The 26,970-nt window shown below is 45.4% G+C and overlaps 1 protein-coding gene across 2 annotated transcripts in view; it reads left to right on the forward strand.

The window, feature by feature from the left end:
• NTRK3 (neurotrophic receptor tyrosine kinase 3) overlaps nt 1-26,970 on the forward strand; it is a 221,475-nt gene that overhangs the window by 120,549 nt on the left and 73,956 nt on the right. The window contains exon 13 of one of the 2 annotated variants that reach the window (XM_051628322.1): nt 18,688-21,347. The exons of the other annotated variant lie outside the window; for it this stretch is intronic. Within the exon in view, the coding sequence (XP_051484282.1) occupies nt 18,688-18,806 (119 nt within the window). The 3' untranslated portion in view covers nt 18,807-21,347. Of the gene's footprint in view, nt 1-18,687; nt 21,348-26,970 lie in introns of those variants that run through there. 2 annotated transcript variants of the gene reach the window in all.

The following is a 26,970-nucleotide window of genomic DNA, read 5'->3' on the forward strand; positions in this document are numbered from 1 at the left end:
AGTACCCTCTCTTTATCTTGTATTGCAGTGTAACTTAGAAGGATCATCATTTAAAAAATCTTTTTTTAAACAAATAGATGTCCTCACCTCTGCTTCTAATAGGTCTTAAAAACAAAGATGGGAAGGATATTTACCCTTGCCACTGTATGTTCTTTTTTGTTTGCCTTGTGTGTTTTGTTCATCCTGGGCATGGGAAGCTAAAAGTATGTAACATTTCTATTTTTGGTCAGTTAATTGTCTGATTTTTGCCAATAACAACAAAAGAAAGGCATACATGTTTTTAGTTGTATTTAGCTTAAAAAACCCCTGAAACTTTTGGTAGTGGAAAAGAGAAACTTTTCCTTTTTCTCCCTCCTGCCTCCAGGCATAAGAGGATTTGTCAAATATTATTTTCAGGCAATGTGAATGTGGAGCCCAGTGGGAAGTGACAGCAGCACTCTGCAGCCCAGTGCCCAGCCTGGACCAGGCTTACAGGTTTCAGTCCCTCCCACAGATCTCTGCTGTTTCTCAAAAATTCTCTTTTTTTCTCTTCTTTAATAAGCAAGGCCCAGGCTCTTCCCCAGCAGGACCCAATGACCATTACTTCTCTGTAGCAGGCACTTGTGGGTTGAGACTCGTCTGGGGCTTCTCATTGTCTTGCGGTCTTGTCCTTCTGTCAACCCATATGAGATACTTTTTGGGGATTTAATGAGGACCTATAAGCAGCTGTATACTCATTTATGTGTCTTCTGCTACTCTATTCTGTCTCTCTTCGTTTGTCCTAGCGAATCCTGGGTTTGTGGCTGTGGAAAAGCCCTGACCTCAATGCTCAGCTGCTAGCAGGTGGAAGGCATTGGAGGTCCCTGCAATGACCTTCTCCCTCCAAATTTCCCTTCCTTCTGATTTTCAGTTGCCTCTCATAGAAACTGCTCTGAGCACTGATGTGAATATCCTGCAAAAGATTTGGATGTTGAAGAAAACCCCACAGGCTCTGGTTGGTTGATTCCAGAGCAGACCTTGGACCTTGCAGGTATCTAAAGTGTGAGCAACCCTAGTTATTGCTTCTGTCCCCTGCTGCAGCAAAACTGAACTTCCCTCGTGCCCAGCATTGCATTCTCAACCCCCTTCCTCATAAAGAAGGTTTTCATTCCCTACATTATTGGCTTCATGCCCAGGTATCGGTGCTTCTCCATATCCAGTTTTGCTTGTAGTGCTCTTGATCTCATGGTGCTCTTAAACCTGAAAGAGATGTCCATACCAGAGAAAGGAGGCCTCTGTTAACCAGCCAAGGCTCTTCATGCACTTGGTTTTGTCCCTGCAAGATAAGAGGTAGTGACACAGTGCATGACCCGAGGCTTGCAAGCTCAGGCAGCCCTGGTGTTGGAGTAATGAAGGAGGTTCAAGAGTGTTCTCCTACTGGCTCATGGATTTTGTAAATTTTGGTGTGGGTCGCTTTAAAAGTAGCTGGTGAGTGTGGGTGGAGTTGTGGTACTGCTTTCTTTTGGCCATCAGTTAAACATTTGTCTTGCTTTTTAATGAGTTTTATGTGGCTTAGAATGCTTGGCTGTTGGAAAAGTATCTGGAGGCTGTGGTACCTCTGTGTTCCTGGGATGCAGATGTGTCCATGGTACCTGGCTCTGGGGTACCTTTGAAGGCACCACGAGCTCCCAGAGTTTGCAAGGACATTGTGTTGTGAATTTTTAGTCTAACTGGTCTGTTTTTCATGTTTAAAATCTAGCTCTCAGAAGTGTGTGGGGACTCATGGTGGTCAGACAAGAGCTGTCTCTCTGGTTAGAAGATTGCAGGCTCTCATTGTTGGTTCATTGTCCAGTTAAATTACAATTGCTAATTAAAAAGAGCTGCTATTGTTTAAAAGTTGGAGCAGTTTTGCATGACTGCACACACAGCAAGAACATTATTAGTAGTGCTGCCCTGTGGGACAAGAAGTACAGCCCAGGATCTAGTGGAAAAGCTGTACATCAGTAGAGGTTAAAAACAACCCAAACAAACAACTTTCCTGATTTCTGCTTTTCAGCTCAACAGCCCAAAATACCTCATTCAGTTCTCAAAGCTGGGGAGAGACCCATGTAGAAAAACACTCTGCCTGAAGAGCTTCTCATGTTAAAGGGGGCTTTAGTTTCCCAGCCTTCCTTGGTGGCTGGCTCAGAGGAGATGGTGTGTGCAGGCAGTGCTGGCTTGTGCCTCCCAGGCAGAGCAGCCAGGACCAGGGGAGCTCAATTGCTTTGCATAACATATAAAAAAAATTGAGAATTTGTCATTCTTGGTTGCTGAATGCTTCCAGTCCAGCTTAACATCCTTCTGGCTGTCTTGCTCTCATGGGTATGGAGATGGAGCAGGTTCACTGCTCTTGGGATTGATGGGATGGAGGAAGATGCTGCTGCTAATGGAAGCACTACTGCTGTTTGTGGGCTCCAGAAGCCCTGGCCTGAAGCAGCTGTCTTGCACCATGGTTAAGCACAAAGGACTAGCCTTGTCCAGGATGGTCTGGTTTACTGTAGCGAACAGACCTGGCTGAGAACTCAGCAAACCCATTTCCACACGTAGCTGATGCAAGATCTGTATGCAAGTGTCTCAAGCACATTGAATTCAGTGTTCAAGGATTGCTGTTGATGCCCTGCTTGTCTCCTATTAAGGCAGGGTTTATTGCATCACCCATTTTTAGATTCCTGGGCATTCTTTCCTAAACAGACTGCAAGTTGCCTAACGCTGAACCCTGCTTGAATCTGTTTTCCCTTCCCCCCTCCCTGTCCCTTCCTGGATATATTTAAAAGACTGGAAAAAACTGGGACTCAGTGAAAGCATGAACATTTCTGAATGTATGTTGGTGATGGGGCTGTCCTGTCTGCAGCCAAGCGTGGTCAGTATGAGATGCACCACTCAAACTGAGTGATGACTTAGAGCTTTGTGTAGACGCAGCTTTTCCTGGTGTTGGTTCCAAGTTCCTATTTGTTGCTGAAGCTGCAGCAGTATCTGTGGTTCCCTGTCACAGTTGTGGGTCTGCAAAACTGTCACACCTTTCAGCCCTACTAACCTATTTTTCCTCAATGAATCGGAGCAATGAAGGTTACTATACCTACCTATTTATATATATATTATATAATATTTAGTTATATATATAATTTAGTTATATATATAGGTAGGTATAGTAACCTTTTTATATATATAAAATAGATATATTTGATCTATTTGAAATGTACTGGTTTCTAATGTTTGGACACTTGTTCTTATCTTGCTAATACATTTTAAAAGGTTTTGCATCATCCTTCCCTGTCCCACCACCACACCTCCTTTTGTTCTCTTTGTGAGAGAAAATTGATCTATTTGTTATTTTTTTCCCCTGCAAGAATCTCTTAAATTCAGGATGAGCAGTTTCTCTGGCTCCCATAAGTGTGACTAGGAGACAAAGCAGCTAAGTCTCTGAAGTATATATGGCAAAATTGCAATTAGAAGAAAACACTGGAACAAAATTGCTTCAGCCCTTGTCTCCCTTCCCCCAGCCCTTCCCACCTCTCCACTTTCTCCTTGCAGGATTAAACTAAACTAATCCTCAGATGAACAAGATCTTTGGGAAACCAAAGCAGCAAAGTAAAACCAAGGGAGGGGAAAGAAAAATCCTTCACACTCAACACTAATAAGAAAATTACGGGTGTCCTACATTATGAATTGGATGAATTTTTAATGGTTAGAAATGCAGTTGATTTATAATGCATCCATCCTGGACTGCAGGGCCTGTTGCCAGCTAATAAATAAATGACAGGCTCTTTGTATTAAAAGTATCAGTCATTTTACATCTCTGCACTGTAACTGATGTGGAGCATTGCACAAGGGGAGATGGTGGCCATTAGGTGCATACCAAAGCAGAAGACCTCATGCTTCAAGCCATACCTGAGGTCTTGATAGACCAGAAAGTTGCAGCCTAATCTTCACGTCTTCTCTCAGGTGGGCCACGACTTCTGCTTGCAATCCAAACCAAAAAAAAAGAGCTCCATGACTTTCAAAAGTCATCTTAAGGCCAGCTTAGGTAGGGGTGTCTTATGCCCTGTGACAAGTTAATTATCTCCAGACAGCAGGAGAAGCTCCATCTGAGGTGGCTGCCCAAAGCTTCCTTCCTACACGTAGAAGGAAAAGAGGATGCTCTGGATCTGCCCTGTGTTAGGCACCTTATTCAGGGTGAAGGAGATGGTGCCATCTGTTCCCTCGATGGTCCCAGCTATCGGTGCAGACAGGATGAGGCAAGCTCAGAGTCAGAGATCAGCACGAATTCATATGAAACCCACCACAAATGTTCACACTGAGGTCTGTGTTAAAAATAAATTCTGGGCAAATTCCAGAGATGGGGTGGATTGGGATTGTTCTGTTCTCATGCCAGACCCCAGCAGCGCCCAAATGTCAGGGGAACCTTACTGAGAGCACAGGAAGCAGCTGAGTATTTGAGGGATAGGTTACAACTTATCCTCCTCTTAACAAGGAGAAGTAAGCTGGCATCTTGTACCTCTACTATTTCCTGGAAAGAGGCATTTCTCCTTCCAGCTCATCAAGGGGCTGCCAAGCATCTTCATCTCCATTTTATAGATGAGGAGAGGCAGCTGGAAAGGCATCAGTTTGCTCAAGGTCACACCAGGTTGCTGACAGGTAGCAGTCTGGCCCATGTTCAGCTCTCTGGAACATGTTGCATGTTTATGATTTGCCACCTGAAGTCCTTTCACAGCCAGTCTTTTGGAGTCAGGAGTTTAGATGGACAAACAAGTTCTTGGAGCTGTCAGCTGTATATTATGCTCACAGAAAATGACAGTTCTGAGGTTTTTCTGCTCCTTTCCAGGTAGGTTAGATCAAATTCTCCCTTTCCATCTTCATGGGGGCTATGCTATAGTCTAACATGTTTCTGCTTTGCTCTCTCTACTAATTCTGAAGAGACCTTTTCTTGCCAACCTCTTTCCACCTAGGCATTGCCTTCTGGCCTGCTTGGTTGGAGCTGGGGTTGGTTGGAGTACTGGGCTCAGAGGAAGAGCAGTTCTTTTTTTACCTTGGCTTTAGTTCCTGGCTGAAGGAATTGAGTGGGGAGCCTGGGATATGAGCCCTGCTGCCCAAGGAAAGGGCTGCTCTCCAAGTTGCAGACTTTCATCTTGACCTGGAAGGAAGGGCTTATTATCTTATTTATTACATTTCCCTATAGCAGCGTAAATATGGTGTATCCATGATAGATATGGATCTTCTGAATGATACAGAGATTTGAACTAAGTAAATGCAGTGCTTTTTTAACTCTAAAGATCCTCAGTGTCAAGTAGTATTAATGATCTGCCTTGACAGAGTCTCTGCAGAGGGCAATTGCAAACCCCAGTTCCGTGAGAATTTGAGAAATTGGGGGAGAAATCCTAATGTGCTGTTCATCCTCTCTGTTCCCTTTGGGACACTCCAAAAAGAGTATCCTGTCTGCTGATTTCTTTTCAGCTTTCCCTAGACCCTCCAAGGATGGGAAAACTAAGTGAGTTTTGGGAAAACAAATCCCTTTTGTAGGCGGGCAGGGCTGGGCTGTCAGAGGAGGCAACTTTGGGAGGAAATGTAATACAGAGATTCTAGCAGCTCCCTGAGGTTACTAACAGTTCTCTGGATGTTTCTGGAAAAATAAAATGATTAGTTACAGTGAAATAGCTAAATTCAGGCAGAAGTAATGATATGTTATGTCTGCTGATGTGAGTCTTGTCTCTGCTCTGTAGCTTTAATTTGAAGCTCTTTTCCACTTGCTCTCTGAAACCCTTGCACAGCCTTGCTATTAAACAGGTGGCTACATTATTATGAGAAATTCTCTATAAAGTCCATTCTTTAATGCCTGAGAATCTTTGGGGATGAATTTAAGATATTAATAAGTATTAAAATTTAACACCTAATACGTCTTTGCAGTGAGATCACTGTGGGGGAAGAGGTAAGGGGATAGTAATTGCAGGGTGCGATGTGGGTCAGTTCACGCCTTGCATCACTGGTTGCAGAGAGCTGGTAGCCCAGCTGGCTTCCCTGTTTGCAGAGCTGGTAGCCCCACTGGCTTGTCCTTCATCCTCCCTGCTGTAGGAGTGCTTCATGATGATGTTATAACTGCAGACCTCTAAGGCCTCTTTAAATTCATGGAGCTGTCTGAGAAGGCTATAAATGACTTTCAGTTTTCCCCCCCACCCCCCAAACACAGCATCTCAAATCTTGAATCAGCTTGTTAACCTTTTTCATTCCTCACTTTCTAGCCACATTCCTCTTTAAGGTTATTTCTTCTTCCACCATTGCCCTTTTAACAGGAATGAGGTCAGGGAAGGCTTGTGGACCCAGTGGCTGATGTTCTCACATCATCTGTCCTGGAGGAGCTGGACAGACTCCAGGTCAGCGGGAATGCTGACCTCTGGGTTGTGTCAAGCAGGGAACATGGGCTCAGGTGTTTCTTTGTTAGGGCAATGGTAGCTCATTAACACTCCCTGCCCTGCAGATAACTTTTATTGATCATCAGCAGCTTAATCAAAAACTCTATCACAGTTTGCTTCGATTATTTTTTTCCATCTCTTCATCTCTGGAGATTCAGCTTAGTTAAAGTTAATGTGCTCATTACGCAGTTGGGAAACCACTGCCACAGGCTACTATGTAAGTCATAGGTTTTAGGAAGGTTTGTGTCTTCTTTACTCCATATAGTAGGGTGAACATTTTGGCTGTGTATTCTTCCACATGATGAGGTCAAACAGGTGCTGGGAAGTGGTGCTGAGCTGGTTTTTGACCTGCCTGGGGTGGCAGTACTCACCTCTCGGCTCACATGGGACCCAGCATCTGCTTCTAGACCTGGTGTAGGGATGAACAGCATGGCTGCTACACCTAGTTCTAACCCATCCTCACCTTTCCAGAGATGTGGTGGCTTCCACATCTCCATCAATACCCACCAACAGAGGCACCTGGACTTCTGGAGACCTCCCTCCCTTCTCATAGGGAGCAACTTCATGGATTTGTCTCTGCTGGTGATTGCTCTGTAGTTGGGGGATGAGGGACTTCCCATGGGGGACCAAGTGCTTAGGAGAGGTGATGAGAGAGCTGGAATGGGAGGTGACCTGTCTAAGGGTATGCTGAGGAAGAGGGCATGAGCAGGGGTTGTTTGAGAGATGTGAGCTGAGGGAGGAACATGGGAGGATTGTTGGGTGCTGAACCATGTTGGCAAAAGTCGGCACAGCTGAACCGTGTGTTTCAGTTTTTTTTCTGATGATCTGTGTGCAAGTTATATATAGATACAGAAATGGTGACTTGGAGAAAAAGCAAGACATTAAGTCCCCTATCTAAACAGATCTCAGGACTCTTGAAGTCAGCACCTTGAGCCTGTGGCTGCTGGGCATTTTGCTGACACATTGAGGCCCATGACTGGAAACCTGCTCTGTGAATAATAGCTTTACTCTTCTGGAAACCACCAGAAATCTGGGGATGAGGAAGCCAGGAAGCTGTGCAGGAAGTGGCAAACTTTCTCAGCACTTGCCAGGTTTTAATGACCAGTTCTGAGAAGTGGTGGGCCAATCTGAATGAGGACAGAGGATGGGTTTGGAAGGGACAGCCAGGGACAGGGATGCTGCTTGTTTCTGCCACTTCAAACTTACCTTGTATTCTGTTTTTGCTTGTTGTCTTGGTATGATTAGTTTTCCTTTTTTCTTTTAATGTTTGCTGCATAAAAACATTCTCCTTGATCCTATATGCTATCAGAACTACATATTCTGTGCTGGTTATGGTGTTGCAATAGCTCAATTTGATTGTGGAAGGTTGTGTCCTGTATGATGTCTCATTTTCTCAGTAGTCAATGCAAACTTGATTTTATTTTTCTTTGAAAAGAAAAGAAGTGGGGGCAGGAGCCCAGCATCCACAGCCAAGCTCACACCTGCAGCTCTTACCTTGTTGCCTGGCTGTGAGGCTGCAATGGCATATGAGGTTCAGCCTGAATGGGACCTGCAGGCTCTACTTACTTTTTTTTCCGGCTGTTACTGAAGGGGAGACAGGATGGAAGCTACAGCAGATAAAGACCCTCATTTTTTTTTAGCTGTTGGCAGCTCTGATTTGCCTCAAGGAGCCATTATTCCGACAGGCTGGATATCCTCTTGATGGAGCTTATCTCCAGAGGGAAGGGTTAGCTGTGTCTCCCCCTGGGCCCTGGGTGAGTGTTTAGCTTTCTCCTTTTGTCTCCAATTAGATGCCTGGTCTTTTGCATCTTTGTATTTCACCTGCCTTACACCTCTGTTATTTACAAGTATCTCAGAGGGGAACAGGAGGGTCTGGTCTCAATTTGTCTGGCTCATTTGCATGTGAAATAAGCATGTCATTTCAGAAGTGGTGGCAGCATCCCAGGTCTCCTGGCCCCACTGGTCTCATTCAGGGTGGCTTCAACAGCTCCAAGGCTGTGGCTTGGTGAGCAGTGGCAGGGCTTGCTCGTAAACTGGAAGTGTCACCATGTTTTTGTAGAACTTGTTCAGAAAAGGGTGTTTTTTCAGCAGCTCATAAAGGAGGTGTAAGGCCAGCGGGAAAAAGAACCTGCTTTTGCAAACCAAAGACTGTAGGAAGCCCTTAGCTCGGGCTCAGGGGCCACCTCTGCTGGCTGAGATTGCTGGTGTGGCAAACTATTCAGCTGGTGGTTTCATTTTCCTGACGGGTCCTGGACTTTCTTCCTTTGTTCTCAGGGTATTCCTCATTCCCAGTCCTGCCTTTTCCTGTCCTGTTCAGTGGGCTTTCAATTAAAAATGGATTTGTAGTGATGACAGAGCAGGAGTTGAAGAGGCACTGGCAGGCTAAACAGATTGTGATTTTGCAGCTTCAGCTGCAAGTCAGAGATGAATAAATGAGTCAATAGATCTGTGTTCTTGGTGTACCACCAAGCAGGCTCCCTTGGCTTGGGCCAAGAATTTAGTGGTGGCAGGGAGAGGCTGGGTAGTGGAGTGGCAGGGATCTGGGCAGTTGGGCAAGGAACAAGGGAATGGGATTGTGAGCCTTAAGGGCGGGGGGACAGGTTAGATGTCAGCCACACATATGAACCTTCTTGGCAGGCTACTGGGTCTCCATGGGCCAAGTGCCTGGCCTGGTTGAGCTGATATCCCTGATTTGTTCTTGGTTTAAAAATGTTTAATCAGAGAATCAAATATGAAGTCTCTTTAAGAAGAGACTGGCACACAGCAGCTGGCTGAGTGTCGCAATCAGTGTATCCGCTGTGGAATGTTTCATGCAGAAATATTACATCCTCTTTCATTTACTTGATGATCTTTAGGTTGAATCAATCAAAAGATGCTGCACACAAATTGTTCAGCCTGTGATCCTGTGGGTATCCATTAGAGAGGCGTTTGCTCCATGTTAATGGACCTGTTGATTAACAAACAAACCATTGCTTTTTAAATTGAAAGCTGTTACTTGATGGCTGTGGTTATCATTTGCTTTTCTGCCGTCCCACCTCCCCTAGGTACAGTTCTCAATCTGTGCCAGTGCAGCCAACTGCTGCAACAAAACCCAGGTCTGCACTGCTGGAGAGAGAAACACTTGCATCTTGCCCAAGTGGTTGTCAGAGGTGGACCTTCTGCTGGAGGTTGGAAAGGGCAGAGAGAGAATTCTCTGTACTCAGTCTGCGATCTCAGCACTGTGTGTCTTGTTCTGTTAATTGTGTTTTCTGCACCCATCTGCCCTGTTGGACTCCAACATTGTTTGAGGAAGATCTTCCCCTTATATCCCCAACAGGTCAAGGCTTGGCAGCTCTTTGAGGAGTCTGTCATGGGTTTTACACCAGGCTGAGTGGAGAGAAGTTTTTATTAGGGTCTGTAAAGCCTCTAGTCTGTTGGAGTAATACTGTGTTCATTTCCTTTCCCTACAGCACAGACATTTTCCCAGTCTGCACTTTTTCTGTGTGAAAATGTGCTCATGTTGTGGTGTTAGTTCTTGCTTTTCTGATGCTAGCATAGCATGAACCCCAGCTGGCATTTTAAGCAGTAGAAATCAGGATGTTGCCCATTGCATGGAAGATGTCCTTACCTTTGAAAGCCGCTGCACCAGCCTGAGTGGGCCCAACCCAGGGATGCCCAAAGCTGTTCAGACAAGGGCACAGCATGTTTGGTGCTGCCAGAGCTCTGGTGTGGCACTGGAAACATGCTCCTTGTCACAGCCCTGGACAATCCACCATGCTGATCCACAAGACACAACAAATTGCAGAAGCTGTCATGCAGCAGGGCTGACCAGCCCAAAAAGACCAGGGCTGTTACTGTGGGTTGTGTTTAGCCTCATGCTGGTAGTTGCCAGCAGCCGTTCTGCTTTCTAGAAGGTGTGTTTGGATGCTTGCAGCTGGAGGCTGTGGGGACATTTGGTCCCTCCAGGCTGCTGGTACAAAGCAGTCACTGTTCAGTCTGGCTGGCCAAGCATCACTTTGGCCCACTGCAAAGGGGACCAGTCCCTCTGTGTCACTTGTTTAGCCCCATCCTTTATTGAAACAGAGTCACCCAGAGCTGTCCTTCCCACAGCTGGTGGCATTCAAAGTGAGGAGGCAGTTAGTGGATTAGAGCAGCCGAGTGAAAACCATTTGGCGTTTCTATCCTGATTCTTTTGGGTGCGTTTAATTAGCATGATTGCTCAGCACGCGATTTTGCCATGTTCTTTAGCTCCCCTGGTTAGGATAATTATTCCCCCAGCTCCTTTTGTTCCAATTCCTGATCGCTTGCAAAGTCTCCTGTTAAAAGCCATTAAACCCGTAATGTAAAGTGAGGGTAAATGCTCAGCAGTGTGATGCTCTCAGTCTCACACGTGTGCACTTGTGCTCTCTCCAGCCCCTTTTCTCACTCCTCTGCTCTTGCCACGTGCTTGGTGCTGCAGCATCGCTCTCTGCTTTTCTCTCACATGCTTTCTGACTGGCCATCCCACGTGTCCCACCTGCAGCAGGTTGTGTTCATGTTCTTCCTGCTTTCTGCTGGCACTTCGGGTATTGCTCAGCTTGGTTTCCTCTGTGCAAGGATGTTTTTTCGACACTGAGGTTGAATTCAAGGTTGTGGACTGTGACCTCTTACATTTAGTTGCATGAGCAAACCTTAAAGTGCCTTTAGAAGTTTTTGCATGCTTTTGCCCTAGCACAGGCAGCTCTTGCTTTGACGAGCAGAGTACATGGAGGAGAACACGTCCTGGCTGTGGTGGCAGGCAGGACTTCTGATGATAAGTGATGGAGAAGACAAAATAACTAATTTTTAAAGTAAAACTCTTTTCCTTTTTCTCAATTGTGAAATCCTCCAGCAGGGGGAAAATGGGGTTTGGACAGTCATGTTCTCATGGAATTCCATGTTGCAGTGTCGTCCTCCCATCTGGAGTCCTGGGAATTTAGCCTCCTTCCCTGTCCTTCATCTCTGCCGATATTTGATCAGTGCACGCCAAAGACACAAATGGGGCAGAGAGGCACAAAGGCTTGCACAGAATGATATGGTGTGAAATAAGTGCTTTAAATGCCTTGTGCATTTAGGAGACTTGATGTGAAAGGGAGACCCAAAATAAAACTGGGTCAGAGGAGGAGCTGGTGGTCATGCAGTTCATTAAGCTTGGAGCTGACTGCTGGAGCAAAAATTCACAGCTGGACCACTTGCTGGAAAAAGCTTGTAGGAAAGAAACCCTGCTCCTTCCTCCTTTGAAAGAAGACTCTTAATTCACAATCACCACACATTTTGGGCTTAGGTCTTAATTTGCTCACTCTCTGCTGCAGGGGTGAGTGAGGGTCTTCTTGTATAACAGAACCCCCATCCTGCACTGCCGGAGGGCTTCCCACTCACCTCATCTCTGTTTTGGTGGCTGAAAGGGTATTTCCAGGACTTTCATACCTTCTCTTGCAAAAACTTACTGTGTCTTGTGTGCTTTGTGGGAGCAAACCCCTTTCTTCCCTCCTGCCGATTGAACACCGCCACAAATACCTGCCCCTTTTTAGGTGGGCAGTATCCAAATTATGCCCTAGGAGCAGCACGATCCCAGCACAAACCTGTGATCCTCTGCTTTTTGTCTTCTTCCATAGAAAGCACACCCTGGGGTGTGTGTTTTAGAGCTTGCCACATGCAAGCAGGTACCCAAACCATGGTCTTGAGACAAAATCTGAAGGAAAGAGCCCTCCCCTAGGAAGATTAATTACATTCTTTTGATAGATTTTGGTGCAGAAGGCAACTTATTTTGAGAACCACCTAGTGAGGTTCATCATCATCAAAGAAGAGGAGCCATGGTGGCAGCCTTGGTTTCCAAAATAATCAGCAGAGTAGGAGTTCCGGAGAAAGACAGATGAAGGACAATGATTCCAAGCTACACAGCATCCAAACAGCCTGAAAAAAAACCAAAAAAAATCAACAACACCTCATTCCTCGAGGCTCCCTGTTGCTCTTGCTGTGTTTTTGCCCTCAGCTTTTCCTGTTCCCATTTACAACTCCCCTGTAGTGCTTGGTGCCTCCTTGCCTGCCGAGCCCTCCCGCTCTCCTCAGTTTCCATCCTCAGCTTGTAAACTCCACTAAATCACCTTTCCCCACAGGATTCTCCTACCAACACTTCAGGCTCTTGGGCTTGTACTGCTCCTGGGCTTCCTGGAGGGCAGCTCTGGCCTTTCTAGATGACATAAGGTATTGTTGGAACAGATGGCACAGCAAAGAGACTGAAGTGAGAAAGGATTTATCCTGGGCCTTGATCAGCTCCTTCACCAGCCTTCTGAAGAGCAGGAGAGCGTTGTTGGCACTGCCTGGGCAGGGAAGGTCCCAGATGAAGACTGCAACAGTTATGTGCTTTCCTATCCACTGCGTGTATCTCTTTTGGTGTCTGCCCTCATACACTGGCCATCTGGCTGCACCAAGTGCTTCTGTCCCCTTCCTATATGCCAGAGCTCCTGGAAAGGATGGAAGCCTGGAAACTGGGGCTGTTCCCTGTTGAGTCCCCACAACTGGCATTGGTTCCTATGGGGACCTTGAAGAAACAATCTTCCTGCTCATGCCACTATATTGCCATCTGTGTAAGGAATGTAACAGCTCCTGCCTCCCTAAGGAATGAGAAAGGTGGAACAAATCAATGTTTCTGAAGCACTCTCAGCTGAAAAGAAGTTTGCAACAGGGCTGTTTCTCTTCTAACTTAGGGGCTTCCTTTGCTGGTTGGCTCTTTGATGTGGCAATCTATGGTACTGGTGGATCAGCTGTACCATAATTGGAATTAATTGACAATTAAAGAACATGAAGCCAACTAGATTCTTTCTTAGTGGATATTAATTTCTGGGAAGATTAGTTCATGTTTTCAATAACTCAGTGTAAAATGCTTGGGGTAACTGTTGCTGTCTGAAGTGGCTGGGGAGCAGAGGCGGTGTCAGAAGGATGTGGACACCTGTCAGGCAAAGTGGAAATGAGAACACTGGGCATAAAGCTTCAATCAGCAGCACTCTGAGGGCTGTCAAAAAAAAAAAACAAACAAAAAAAAACCAAAACCAAAACAACATAAAAATTAAAAATTGACAAAAGAATATATTTTAAAACTGAAGTGATGAAAATGATGTCTTGTTTATTGGGGTGAGGTCTTTCATGCCAGGTCCTGTAGGCTCTGTGGAGTGCAGAGGCAGCAAGAGTGCACGATGATGAGAAATGGGGACTTGTGGAGGTGGGGAAATGTGGTTGTTGCTCCAGGCAGTGAGAATTGCAGAGGAGAAGGCTCCTGGACGTTGTGGTGCAAGCCCACAGAAGGACAGAGACAGGGCATGAGCCCAAGATGTTAGCTAACTCCAGACTCTCAGGCATTTTGGAAACACTTTCCTGCAGCTGGTTTTCATGGCTGACCATGGCAAAACCCTCGAGTTTTGCCATGTACCTTTGCATGGCTGTGTGTGTTGTGAGGGTCAAACCAAGCTATCCTCTTGCTCAGGTATCTTCTCTCTGACCCAGTACAATTTAAACGAGGCAGAGATGAAGCTCTGCATGTTGTGGGTGAAACTGCTGAGTGCCCAGTCCTTCCCCCTTCCCTGGTCCTCTTACAAGTAATTCCACATACTTTGGCTTCAATCTAATGAAAACAAAACCGATGAGGCTCAACTGATCTGGCTGCTTTCCACCATGCAGAGGGCCTCTGAGTGGCTTTAAATAGCTGCACCTCAGTGCAGTCTGGATAAAAGCATTGGCTTTGCCTCTGGACAGGGAGTATAACTTTGACTGAAATCACAGGGCATCTCAGACCTGAAAACAGCCTCTATTTTTTTTTTTCCTTGATCTCAAATCTTTTTGGGGTTTTTTTTATTCTTATTTTTTGTATTATACCCTGGTAAGTGTTTTCCTACATTGGGGCTTTTCCTAAGGGGGATAGATGGGGAATCTTGGAGCTCTGCCTTCTGAGCTATCAGGCTACATCATTTAGTATGTTGGAACTACTCCATCCATGAAGGAGTTCCAGAGAAAACAAACTTTTAATCCTGGCTAATATGGACATGGCCCACAGTAACGGCGGCAACAGTAGAAATGGAATGGATACTGGAATTCCTCTGACCAAAGGTTTAATGAATCCTACATAGCCTTAAAGAGTTCACTGCCTGGAAAACTGAACACTGCCCTTTTCTCAAGAAACATTGTTCGGCTGTTAAGTGCCTGCAGTATTTTCCTTCCCCTTCCTCTGCTCTAGTTAAGCATGAGAGAAATTTGTGTGGAAATGGGATCTTCTAGACCTATTTGCTTCTGCTGCTGTCAGCCTACCTCTTCCTTTTCCTGCCCTCAAAAACACATGCAGTGCTGCAATCCCCTGCTCCTGATTTTGGGTTGTGGAGAAGATGAAGTTGCCACAAACTGTAGCTAGAGTTCCATCTATCACATTCCCAAGAGGTATCCAGTCACATCGGGTCTTGCTGACTAAAGTGGGAGACTCTTATGCCTGAGGTTAAACCATGGAAAATGAACAAAGATACAAGGTGAGCTGCTGTGGAATGGAGTAAGGACCCTTTTCCCATATAAATGAAAAATCTTAAACATTTCTGTAGCTCTCAGAGCCTTTCTGTGAACCTCAAAAGAGATGTTATGTACTTGAAGATCCGCTTGAGGTTCTGTGCATCAATGTGAAATTAATCTGTGGGCTGAATTTTCTGTGATTCTTTGTTGTGGTTAATGGTTTTGGGCTGATGTACATGAGAGAAGGGTCAGGCTCTTTGACTTCACCTTGGATGACAGAGCAGATGATGTGCTCATCTGTAGCTGAGAGCATTAGGGAAAGCCTCACAGTGTGCTTCTGTTGAGCTTTCCTGTAGCTACTCAGGCCTTAGGCTGGGTTGCATCTTGTCCTGCTATGTGTTGGAGGGGAGAAAAAAAAAAAAGGTTTTTACATCATAGCCCTGCAGATGAACCCATCCATGACAGGAAACCTGGATTACTGTTTTGTTTTCCTCTTAGATATAGACATATCAGTCCTGCCTTTGACGAGATGGATGCCTGTTTCCTTTGCTCTGGATGTGGGCCAGGCTTGATGGTTTTCACGCCTTCTTTGATGCTATTCATACTTCGTATCTGTGCATAGAGAAAGAGAAAATGTGCACTGTTGTTAGAGTCTCCTGTTGCTTTTCCTTGCTATCATAAACTGTGCTGTAACACAGAAGGGAGATCAAAGCTCCCTTGCCTGACATGGGCTGTGTGGATAGCAGTGCTATGTTTGGCCGGCTTGTTGCCCTTAATCTGCAACTTTATTTAACCCTTTTTTGCCAGGCATTACACGGCATCCCGTTGCTTTTCTCATCTGTTCCCACAGCAATTTATGCTGCTGTGTTAGCAGTTTCCATCCCTGGGTTTCAGAACTGGGCTGCACCACCCCTGCTGGGGCAGTTGGAGCTGCCATGATTTCTGCGTCGTTTTTCGCGTCGCTTTTTGCGTCGTTCCCTCTCTGTGTCATGTTCCCTGATGCTCTTTTCGTGTGACCTGGAGCAGCCTCAGATCTCGAAAGCCCCAGGAGCACAGTTCATTTGAATGGTTGCAATTTTACTGGGAAGCAAATAGTGGAGGCAAGGTGAAATTACCTGGTTTGTCACCTTAGCCTCACTCTCAGTCAGTTGGAAGCATGGTGCTCCTTGCAGGGCACTGCCTGTAGGCTGGGCACATGTATAGGCCAGAGTGGCTGAGACCCACTAGCCAGGGTGTTGGGAAACATGCAGCAACTCTGGAGGACTAAGTGGATGGCCAAGGTTGAGGAAAAAACTGATTACATGGTTAGGTTGCCATCAATATTCTTGTCCTTTCATTGCCACATCCTTCCAGCCTGCTTAGAGAAATCTGCCCCCTCCATCTCAAGCTGCTAGAGCTGCACAGCAAATCTGAGCTCATTCCTCCTTTCCCATTATCCAACACTTTCCATACATTTATCCCACCACCATACCATGGCTATTAATAGAAACGCTAGCATGTTTTAATTGTAAAAGTGCACAAAGTTTAATCTGTCAGACCCTTCTTGGTTTTGTAGGTCTTTGGAGATGTTTTTGCTTTGAATCTATAGGGTGGGTTGTTTTTTTTTTGGTTTTTCTTTTGTTTAGTTTTGGTGGGGTTTTTTATCTCACTATTTTCAGCCTTGTATACTGGAGTTTCCTTCCAAATCTGCAACCAATATCAAATATAGTGTTTTTCCTTCCATTTTCCAACTAGCACTAAAAAATGTGAAACTTCACAAAGGGGTGGTTTTTAAGATTTCCCCAGCTCCTTCTGAGAAGGTGAACACTTTGCTTTAAGACATCTCCAAGCTAGTTTTTCAGGTGCTAATGGCTTTGATGTAGAAAGATTACACTTGTCCCAGCAGCATCCAAACTCTGAACCTGTTGAGATTCACCCATTGTAACCCTGGACATCTCAGTGAACATCATCCATCTCGCATCTGACAGCAAAGACATAAACCTAGCAAGAGCCTTGTTGGTTTCTGCTCCATACAAGAGAATGGGATTGAAGGTAGCACTCCAATATGGGAGACAGCAGTGAGGAGAGAAGCAGGCAGGAGAGATGAATGTTTTTTTTCAGATTCTTTGGGGACTTTAATACATTTGAAGGAGAGGATGCCAAAATAACCAATGCTGCATTGCTTTCGCAAATCAGCTTCAGAAGTGTAGGCTGTTGTCCTGCCACCTTCCTCATCTTCCCTCTGTAGCAACAGCATGTCAGGTATTGGGTGACCCCTGCTGCAGTCCCATCCTGCAAAGACCCTGCTGTTGGTGGAGACATCTGCAGCTGGGATGCAAAGCATAGCCCTGACAATGAAGAGCAAAGCCCTTGGCCTCCCCAGCCTTGAGTCTCGCTGATCTCTCACATGTCCCTTTGCTGAGGCTGCACATCCCTGGTGGGTTTTTAGGTCAGTTGGATGTGGTCCGGCAGAAGTGGAACTGCCTTAATTCAGCAGAGCTAAGAACTGCAAAGAAAATAAAGCAGACCAGAGTGCTCCTTGGAGATACTTGGTATTGTTGAGTATAGACTTTCCCAGCTATCCTTTGGTGGCCATAAAATATATTTATATTATGAAAACCAAAACACGATAAATAGTGATGTTCAGGGATGCCTTGTTTATTTGTCTCTCAGTGACTCTGATAAGAAATGGACTTAGTTTACATACACTTTTCCAGCCATCAGCACTTTAAACTCTGCTTTGGCTCTGAGAGTTGAGCAAGGCTCTTTCTCACTACTAATGGTATTTGAACGCTTGGAATTTCCCTCTGAATTTTGTTTATGACACATGAACCGAAGATGAGCCGGGCTTATTCTCCCATGTGGATCAGCCCTTGGGGGTCACTGAGAATAACAGATAATTTCCCCCAAATAAGTTTAAGCAGTTCCAAACCAAACAAACAGACTTTGTCTGCATCCTCACATTTGTCAAAAGAGGCATGTGTTTGATGAGCAGGTGGAGTAAGACAGTGCATGAAAGAAAAATAAATAGATAAAAAGATAAAGAAGAAGAAATAGGAAACAAAATGAATCTACACCAGCAAGAAGATAATGTGAGAAAATTTCTGTTTGGAGCCTAGTGGAGAGCACCTTTCCTAAAGAGATCAATTCACAATGGCATCCAAGCTGCTTCATGCTGCTCTAGACTGCTAAGCTCCCTGATGTGTTGAGGATTCTGTGACCGTATGAGGAGCAAGAGCATTTTCCAGACCTTAGAGCACCTGTGTAGCCAAGACATCCCAATAATCATCTTAGAAAAACCCTTTGGGCCCATGGGAAACCAGAACAGGCTAGAGCAATCCTCAGAATCCTGCCATGCCTGTCTTGGTCATGTCAACTTGGTGGATCTGTATTGGGGATTTTGGTAGGCTGGCATAGAAGCCTCTTATGTCCACATATTTGATCTGAGCTAAGATCAACATCACTGCAGTCTTAGCAGCTACCTTCAATGACCTATGCTGATTCCTGCCATGTCTCTTTCCAGTTTACTGGGATGGCCTCAGTTGTAGAAATAGTTACCAATGCGTGTCTGAGAAAGTAATGTAAAAAATGATGAGCTGACACCTGAAGAAAAATGCATGTCCATGAGTGGAGGTAACCCTGCCCAGAGAGGGTTATTTGGCTTTAATTTAATAGCAGCCGTTTGCTGGTTATTCATTTTGTTCTTTTTTAATAATTACATGTGTGTCGATATCTCTCTCTTTTTTTCTAGTTTTGCTCTTTTTTGTTTTTTCGTTTACTTTATTTTGCTTTTTTCTTGTTTCTGTTTTTTTTTCCCCTTTAGGTTTCAGAGAAATTATGTTGAATCCAATAAGCCTCCCTGGACATTCCAAACCTCTTAACCAAGGCATTTATGTTGAGGATGTCAGTGTTTATTTCAGCAAAGGACGTCATGGCTTTTAAAAACTCCTTAAAAGTCCCTGTTCTGATGTCAAGTTTATAGGCTGTGCCCTCAAAATGGTGGGAAGCAGTAAACGTGGTCTGTATGGATTGAGGTCTCCTCCTAATAGGACTCTACAGCCTTGCCTGTACACACGTTAAAGCCAACCGAAACTGTGGTTTTCTGTCACCAGATAACAGGGTTGTTCTTTTCCTCCAATGGTCGCTGTGTTCGTTAAATATCCCTGCAAGGCACAACAGCAGCAATGAGAGCAAATAAAGAGAATTAAAACCCAATTGAAAGGAGTCATCCTCATAACACAGTAAAATCATTGTACTTTTGCTTTAAAATAAAACACAAAACAAAACCAACCAAGCCAACCAAACCGACATCTTTAGTCATGTCCTCCCTGCTTGGAGTTTTCCTTGTAAGCTTGTGTCTTCGCAACACCCAGTGAATGTCACCATCACCTCCTACGTGGCAGCGCCATGGGAGGTCTCCCAGAGTGAGATGAGCCTGGAAGAAACTAAAGCAGAATGAAGACTTTTGGTAAGAACAAAGGCAGCCCCTCTCCCAGGTCTTGCACAGAAAATAATGCTGGAAGGAATAATAATGGAAAGAAAAATAATCTTGCTTCTCTGACAGGAAGAGAATGTTATCTTTGAAGTGCACATATTCTAGGAGGCTTCTTTGTTTGTGTGTCTGTGTGCGCTAGAGCGGCTCGTTGGATCTGTTGTCGTACTCTGGTCTCTCCCTGCTGCTTGACGAGCTTTATCTGAGGAGTTGCCTGGACTTCCCGCACGGACGGAGAATCCATAGTGCAGGAGGGTCCATGTCCTTGCCAGGTCTAGGACAGTAAACAAAGTGGAAAAGCATATCAGATGCACGCAGGTCCCAGCTGCTGGGCCTTTTCCAGCCCCTTTTAGCTCTCCCCTGTATTCCCACCCAGCTAGAGATTGAGTGTAACCCAGTCACGTACCCAGAACCATCAGCTCGAGGCAGACTGACTGAAGGGGAGGAAAAATAAGTATCCTGTTGCTTCTTCTCTGACATAAATAAGAATATTGATCCTGGTCTCTGGCCGATATTCATATTCTCTTCCCCCTCTCCCATCCCACTTTTGTCTTACTTCATTCAAAGCCTCTCAGATGGAAAAGTAAACCCTTTGATCCCATCCTCAAAAGAAGCCAGCTGCCCTTGTGGCAACTCGCAGGGTTTTTCTTGGACTCTCTGAACATCGCGTGTATGGGAAACACAGGTTTGCTCACACGTATCAGTGATAACCTATAAGCAAGGCAGTTTTTTCTTTAGAGGAAAAAAACCTTCCAGAAGTTTCAGGTGTGGCCAGATACTTTTCTGGAAGGAGTATTGAACCAGGAGCTTTCTCACCAGCCACTCAGCTGTGCTTGCCTTCTCGGTGGCCCAAGATGACCTTATCACATCAGGGATGTCTCTAAATCACCAGCCCTGAAGGGTCACTGCCACTGGAAAGAGTCATGGTCCCCCATTGTCAGCACTGGGCAGAAAGCCTCAGAAGGGGATGTTCTGCTTCATCCTGCCTTTACAGGTGACCTGCATGAGCCACCCTGGAGATTGCCAGGAGGTTTTATTATCAGATTTCCATAGGGATGTCCCTGGGAATATTCTATTCTCTTACTTCTCCTCCAGGTTCAGTTGCATAAAAAAGGTAAAGTGCAATAGAAGAGGACAGGAGAAATGGCAGCAGATTGCTTTAAGTTCATGGTCATGCCTTAGGGGGGCATCTGCATTAGGACAAGGAGGCCTGGCTCAGGTTGGATGGCTTCAGAAACCATGACCAAAACTCCCAACAATGTTTCCTGCTTGCACCGGAGCTGGAAATGCAAGAGGTGCACTGCTGGAGAGGACCTGTGGCCATGTGCTATTGACACCTCAATTCTGCAGATTCACAGAGGGAGGAGGAGCTTCGCCAAGCGTGTGAATCACTGGGTGCTTGTCTAAGCTGAGTTTCCTTATCTCCTGGAAGTCGCCCACCTGATCTGGGGATGTCTTGTCCATCTGAACTGTCTCCTCTCCCTAGCACTGTTCAGGGGACTCTGCTCTCAACTGTGTGTATCAGTCATAGAGATACATCCGTGGGCCTGGACCAGAAGCCTATATCCAAACAACCTAGCAGAGGAAGGGTTGAATTTTACAGCTCAGGTCCATCTCTGCTTAGAAGAAACCCTCTGGACCGTACAGCATAATTTAAAACAGTTCTCCCCACTGTGATTGATGTCTCAATTTGTTTAACACCAACTAAAGTCTCTGGTTCCTCACTGCTGAAAACGAAAGCCAGTCATAGCCGTTTGAGATTGGTGGCTTTAAGTCTAAGGATGTTTGTTTTTTTTAAATTTTATTTTATTTTTAATTATTGTAAATCATTACCTCATTTTCTGTCAATGAGACTCCTCCATCTTTGAGCATTCTTATCTTGCCATAACTATCATCCTGTGCTAATGGGAAATGGGACGGTCCCTTTTCACAGAGACTATAGGGGTGTTCAATGTCTAGTTTCTTAATAAACACTTTATTTTCTAACGAAACAGCTGCATCAGGTCTCTTCTTTGAAGGCAAAATAAATAAACATTCAGAATATAAACATCCCGTAGTCTACTTCTTCACGAGATGGTTCATGTGTGGGGAGTCTGGCTTGTCTGCTTCTTTGGGGGGTGCAGAGGGTGGGATTTACAGTTGTGATGTAAGCATTGCTCAGGTGTAGCTCTTGTTTCTGTCACTGTCATCAGGCATAAAGTTGTTTTCCTGCCTGAGAGCTTAGCTGCTGATCATCTCTGTTGACAACCTGTTGTTCTTTGTCACTCAGGATGGTGATATTCTCAGGGACAAGGCAGTACTGCTGGGAGATGGTGTCAGGATTTGCCAAGACAAGTTTCAATACTTAGTGGAAGAAATTTTATTAGGAGCCTTATCTCTCAGGGAGCTTGACGCTAAAAGATTGTTCTGGCTGCAGTGTTTGTGTTTTAGAACATGTTGTTGTGGCAGGTCTCTCTGCTTGGCTGTGCAAATTGCTCTTCTGTTGGGTGTTGGACTGTTGTCCCTTCATCAGGGTCAATTAGACTCCTATTAAGCTAGCGAGAATGTGTGTGGTGTAGAGGTGGCAGGATACAAGCAAGTGCTGCACTTGGATTGCTCATCAGGAGTTAATGTAAGGACAGTTAGTTGCTCCAGGAGGAGAGAGGAGCCGCTCTGCAGCGTGTGGGGCTCAGCTTGAGAAAGCGTCTTCATGGCTGCGTCTCAGAATCGTTGATGGGAGATGTCATTTATGTGACCTAAAGCTGCCAGCCTGCAGGTGACTGTGGGCATGAGGCTGGGGGTGTGTTTGAGCTAGTATTGGTGGATGGTGTTGGAACCTTCTTTGAAAACCTGGTGAGAGTTTTGATGAGCAAAATAGAAAACTGTTTTCCAACATCCTTCTTTTCCTATAACTTCCTGGCATGTCTTTCAAACAAATGTCTTAAAATGGTGCTATGAGTGAATTTCTGCATGATATTCCCTTCTAATGAGTATGCCTCTAGAAGTAAATTGAGGGCTGTGGTTCACATGTTTAGGTGATGGCCGAGATCTTTACCTTTCCAGGAATGTCTGTGATGCCCAAGATGAATGGTTGTCTCCCGACATACAGCATTGCACACAGGATGGGTAACTGAACTGCAGTAGATTTCATCCCTATTCCCCTTCCATTCTGAGGTGTGGAAAACAAACATGGGCGTTGGAAGCTCTGCTGTCGTTCCCCCCTGGCCACATCAGGTTCTGTTACTAGGTTTCACAGCCCAGAAACTTTGCAAACAGTGGTTTGATTAGTTATGGTCAGCCTTATTTTGCTTTTCTATGTATTTCAGGGCACCTGACTCCTTACGTGTGAGTTTCCACAATGGTTTTCATGCTGCCAGTTGCCAAGGAGCTGGCTTAGCTATGCCTGCAGGCTCTAACATGGATTGCAGAGGGGTTGGGCACTTATTTCTCTATGTGCTTGCTTCTTGGTTGCCTCTGTTGCCTGACATACCCATGTGAAGGCCCTGTACACTTTGAGACAGCTGGACCATGAGTTGATACTGCTGTTTTGCTCTCCCTTTCATCGCTGGTTTCAAATGGCTCTTGAGCTGTTTACAGAGCTTGTTACAGAAGGAGGTCAGGGTACTGGTTTGGTAGGGTGCAGGCAGTGGTATGTACCAGCTCCTCCTGAAAAGCACAACCCTGCCTTCTTGGTTCTTGTGGAACATGGAGCCTGCATGGAGAGAAGAAAAGATTTGTTTCCTTGTGTTTTGACTCTAAAAAGATGGAGTTGCACTTCTTTTAGTTTCATGCTTGGAGTGAGGGTGATGGGCCTGATATGATTACTGCACCAAACTTCTCAGCGTGATGGAAACCTGTGGCCTTACAGGACCTTAGGACTGGACTCGCCCCAGGTGAGTGTTTGTTGTGTGTGATGCTGTAGGTCACAATTCGGATATACTGAGTCTCTGTAGCTGCTTATCCAAATTGCACAGGATGAGTCTTGGTAGTTTTGCTGCTCTTTTGTTTATTTAGATGTTCTTTTAAGGAGTCAGCCCTTCTTTATCAAAAGGCTGGAGCTTCTTTTAAGGTGGTATTTTCTCTACCACTATGTCTTTGGTCTTTCCAGCCTGTGTCTGCAACCAGGGTGGTGAGGCAGGAGTCCCAGGAGCTGTGCACAGTTCAGCAAGCTGCAGCAGTGCATCATGGCTGTGCCCCAATTAGTACCCAGAAAAATATGCAGATCCTTGGGGTTAAGCACTGGTATTAGCAGAGGATAAAGTAGCCTTGACACAGTGGTACAGTGAAAAACCACAGGTTTGGAGGAGCAGCAGGAAGAAAACTTGTAAGAAATCAATGCCAGGTGACTTCATTTTTACCTAATATTTTTGAAGTGTTTCTGATGTGGTTTATGCAACCAGTCAAAGAGGCCTCATTAACTGTGTATTTATCAGGGCCAGCAGACCCTGATCAATTGACAGAAAAGTTTAACAAGCTGAGGGAAAGCACATAGAGTGTGACAGAAGACCGGCACATGCAGAACTAGTACCTGGCGAAGCAAAGTATCTCCCTCTGCTGTTGTGGTGCACTTTGCTTTGCCTGTATCTTTTGTGGTTTCTCTGGTGTTCCCCCCACGCTGTCCTCATTACAAGCTCCTTGGTGGTGCCAGGAGGTGGTCTGATACTGCAGCACATCAATGGCAGGCCCCACCCCTCTGGTGGTCTGAGCTTGTGCCACAGGGGTGCACTGCAGGCTCTAGGACATCCTACCCCATGTGCACACCATGAGACATCACATAGGACCTGCTCTGTCTTGACCCCTACAAAACAGCATAGGAAAACCAATGGTATAAAAAAGTTGATTTACCTAAAGTGGCTTCCTTTTTGCTTCCTGTATACTGGCATGGGAGGAAGACACAGATGGCTTAGGGATGTAGATCCAATGCCTCTCTGCTTCTGCTGGGAGCTCAGTTTGTTTGTGTCAGCTCCTGATGTCATTATTCAGTCCTGAATTTCACCTCCTAGAACGCGTCATCAGAGTTTTGGGGGTTGTTTTTCCATCTTCCTTACTGGGATTTGGTTAATTGGTTTCCAGAGATGTGGTAAGTGTCTTGCTGAAATCAGTACAGAAATTTTTAAAAAGTGTGTTAACTGAGCTTTTGCAAGACAGCACTTTGAGGTGGAGTTCAGGCTTTGAGTTTGTCAAGTTAAGAACTAGAATAAATCCCAACCCACGCTCCCAGCTCCAGTAAATAAATGCAAGATGATTCCTTTGCTAAGTGAAGATGATGGTTTCTCCAGCAGTAAAGCAGAGTGTAAGTATGAGACAATTATTTTTGAACTTTGATATTAATTTTGAACTTGTGAGTATAACTGCTGACTAATCAGCAGGAATAAATTTTGGTTGTTCTCTGGAAGGCAGAGGGATTTGTTCCAAGCACTGGTTAAATGATTTGCTCTGCTGTTAGTGAGTCATCTGTGACCTGTGCTCGAATCCTGCAGATGAGTTGACTTTTTGTAAGGATGTGCCTATGATTTCAGACTATGTGGCTTTTTTCTGCTGAGGGTTTGCTTCATGTATTCATGTTGTGTGACTGGTTGACTTGTGCTGCTTTTGCTCTCAAGTTGGGTGAATGAGTGTTTCAGACAGGCAGCCAGAAAAGTAACATGCAGAGATGCTCTTCATTAACCAGTAATCTGGGGTTCTCCTTATCCCCTATGTTTATACTTCATCTCTTGGGACTGGTAACACCACATCAGGTCTGTTTTAGGCAATGCAAACTGCTGTTCCTCGGTCTTTTGGAGTAGGTAAGGGTTTGTTTTCAGAGCAAGTAGCCTTCATGGCACTGGCCTGAATTTTGGAAGCAGCCTGTGTCTGATGTCTAAGTGGGTCTTCATCCACTGATGACAGTGCAGTGACTGCTGGAGGTCAGCCTCTTTTGTGAGAAGTAAGAAGAGCCAGACCAGAGTTGCATTAGGCTTGGTAAACTGCCAGAATGTCTGAATAAGCTAATCATGGCCAGGTCATCATTATCTTAAGTGAGTCAGAGATGTGTCCAGGCTGTTTATTAAGATAATTGGGAGATGGATGCTTGCGGTCCACGGACTAGAGCAGTGAGGTTAAGGAGTATAATGCAACATCTGATACAAGAGAGAAGGGGCTCATGTTCTTGCAAGCTGATGTTCTGCATGTGCCCAGGGCCTGGTACCATGGGAATTACAGTCCCTGGTACCAATAACAGGTACCTAAGGTGGCATCACGATAATGCAGTATGCACATTTTGACCACCACAGGTGTGAGCTTGTTTTGTCAGGCTAAGGCGTTGGTACTTCTCCTCAGATTTCCTCATTAGGCCTTGTTGCCTGGTAATTTCAGGGATATTCTGGATCACCAGAGCATTTTGGTTTTGCTGCATCGGTGCCAAGCAATATTTGGGGATGCTAGGACCAGCTGTGGACTGTCACTCCTTGCTTGGTAGTGCCTGATCCAGCACCCCATAGGCTGCTAAAGGGGCTGCAAGTTTGCTTTGTGTTTCCCGAGAAACATTTGTTCGTGAGCTGGTGTCAGAAGGGTTTGCAAGTTTAAGAGTGTTTAAGCTCCAGTTGTATGCTCAGAACTGCTAGAACAACTCCAGAGGTACACATCCCCCAAAGCCATCATGTCTCAGTGCACAGACGCTGCAGGCGACTGAGAAAGGACTTGTTTAAAGACAGGTAAGTGTCATTTCTCTCCTTCCAGGGAGCTATTGCATGTAATATGCTGAATTCAGACCTCTAGCAGGAATTATTTTGACGGATCTGCTCTAAATGTGTAAAAAGGATAACTGACTGCTTTAGACAGTATCAGCGAGAAACTGTCAGTCCCTGCTCAGGAACTAGCAGGGGATCTTCTGTCTGGAAATGCTGCATATCTGGCACTGTGTGAAAGCTGCAAAACAGAGGAGCCAAGTGCTGCTGGAGACCGAGGTTAACACCCACCGTTGCTCCTGTCTGATGGCCCAGGTCAGGGCCAGGTTTGGCAGAGTGGTGGAGGGTGCTCAGAATGGCTGTTTGTTCCTTTAGAAAGATGGGGGACACAGAACTGCAAGGGGGGCACAGAACTGCAAAGGGGGCTGCTTGGTGGTGGCACCAGTCTCTAATTTTCATGGTCAATAAGCAGAAAAGGCTCTAACGTGCCTTAACCTTTCTGTCTGGTGCCCTCAGAGCGTGCATTTTAGATGGATCATCTCTTTTGCAGCCACATGAAAACACTTGGCACTCGATCCCAGTGGAAGATCTGTAGCCATGGCTTCGGAAGAAGGCGGCAAAGTCCCCGACAGTGCATCTTGGATGAAAATACTGTCCTGTGACTAGACTGAAAGTTCAGTTTAATCCTATTAACCTCAGAGGGGACTCCAGGGAGTTGGGTACTATTCTATGTAGGGTCTTAAGCTCCTCCGCATGATCATAATGCGTGAAGCATCTAATCTTGTGCCAAATTTCCTTTCCTGGATTTAGTGGTTCTGGCCTGAGCCTCAAAGAAAATGGGCAGATTGGTATCAATAGCAGTTTTACAAGGGAAGGAGAATGTCACTTGCCAAAAAACAGAGTCACCCTTAGGAAATAAAGAAGACTCCTGTGCATAAAAGATACCGTCAGGCACACCCAAATTGGTAAA

Source organism: Apus apus, chromosome 10 (genome assembly GCF_020740795.1).
Source record: "Apus apus isolate bApuApu2 chromosome 10, bApuApu2.pri.cur, whole genome shotgun sequence".
Classification (NCBI taxonomy): domain Eukaryota; kingdom Metazoa; phylum Chordata; class Aves; order Apodiformes; family Apodidae; genus Apus; species Apus apus.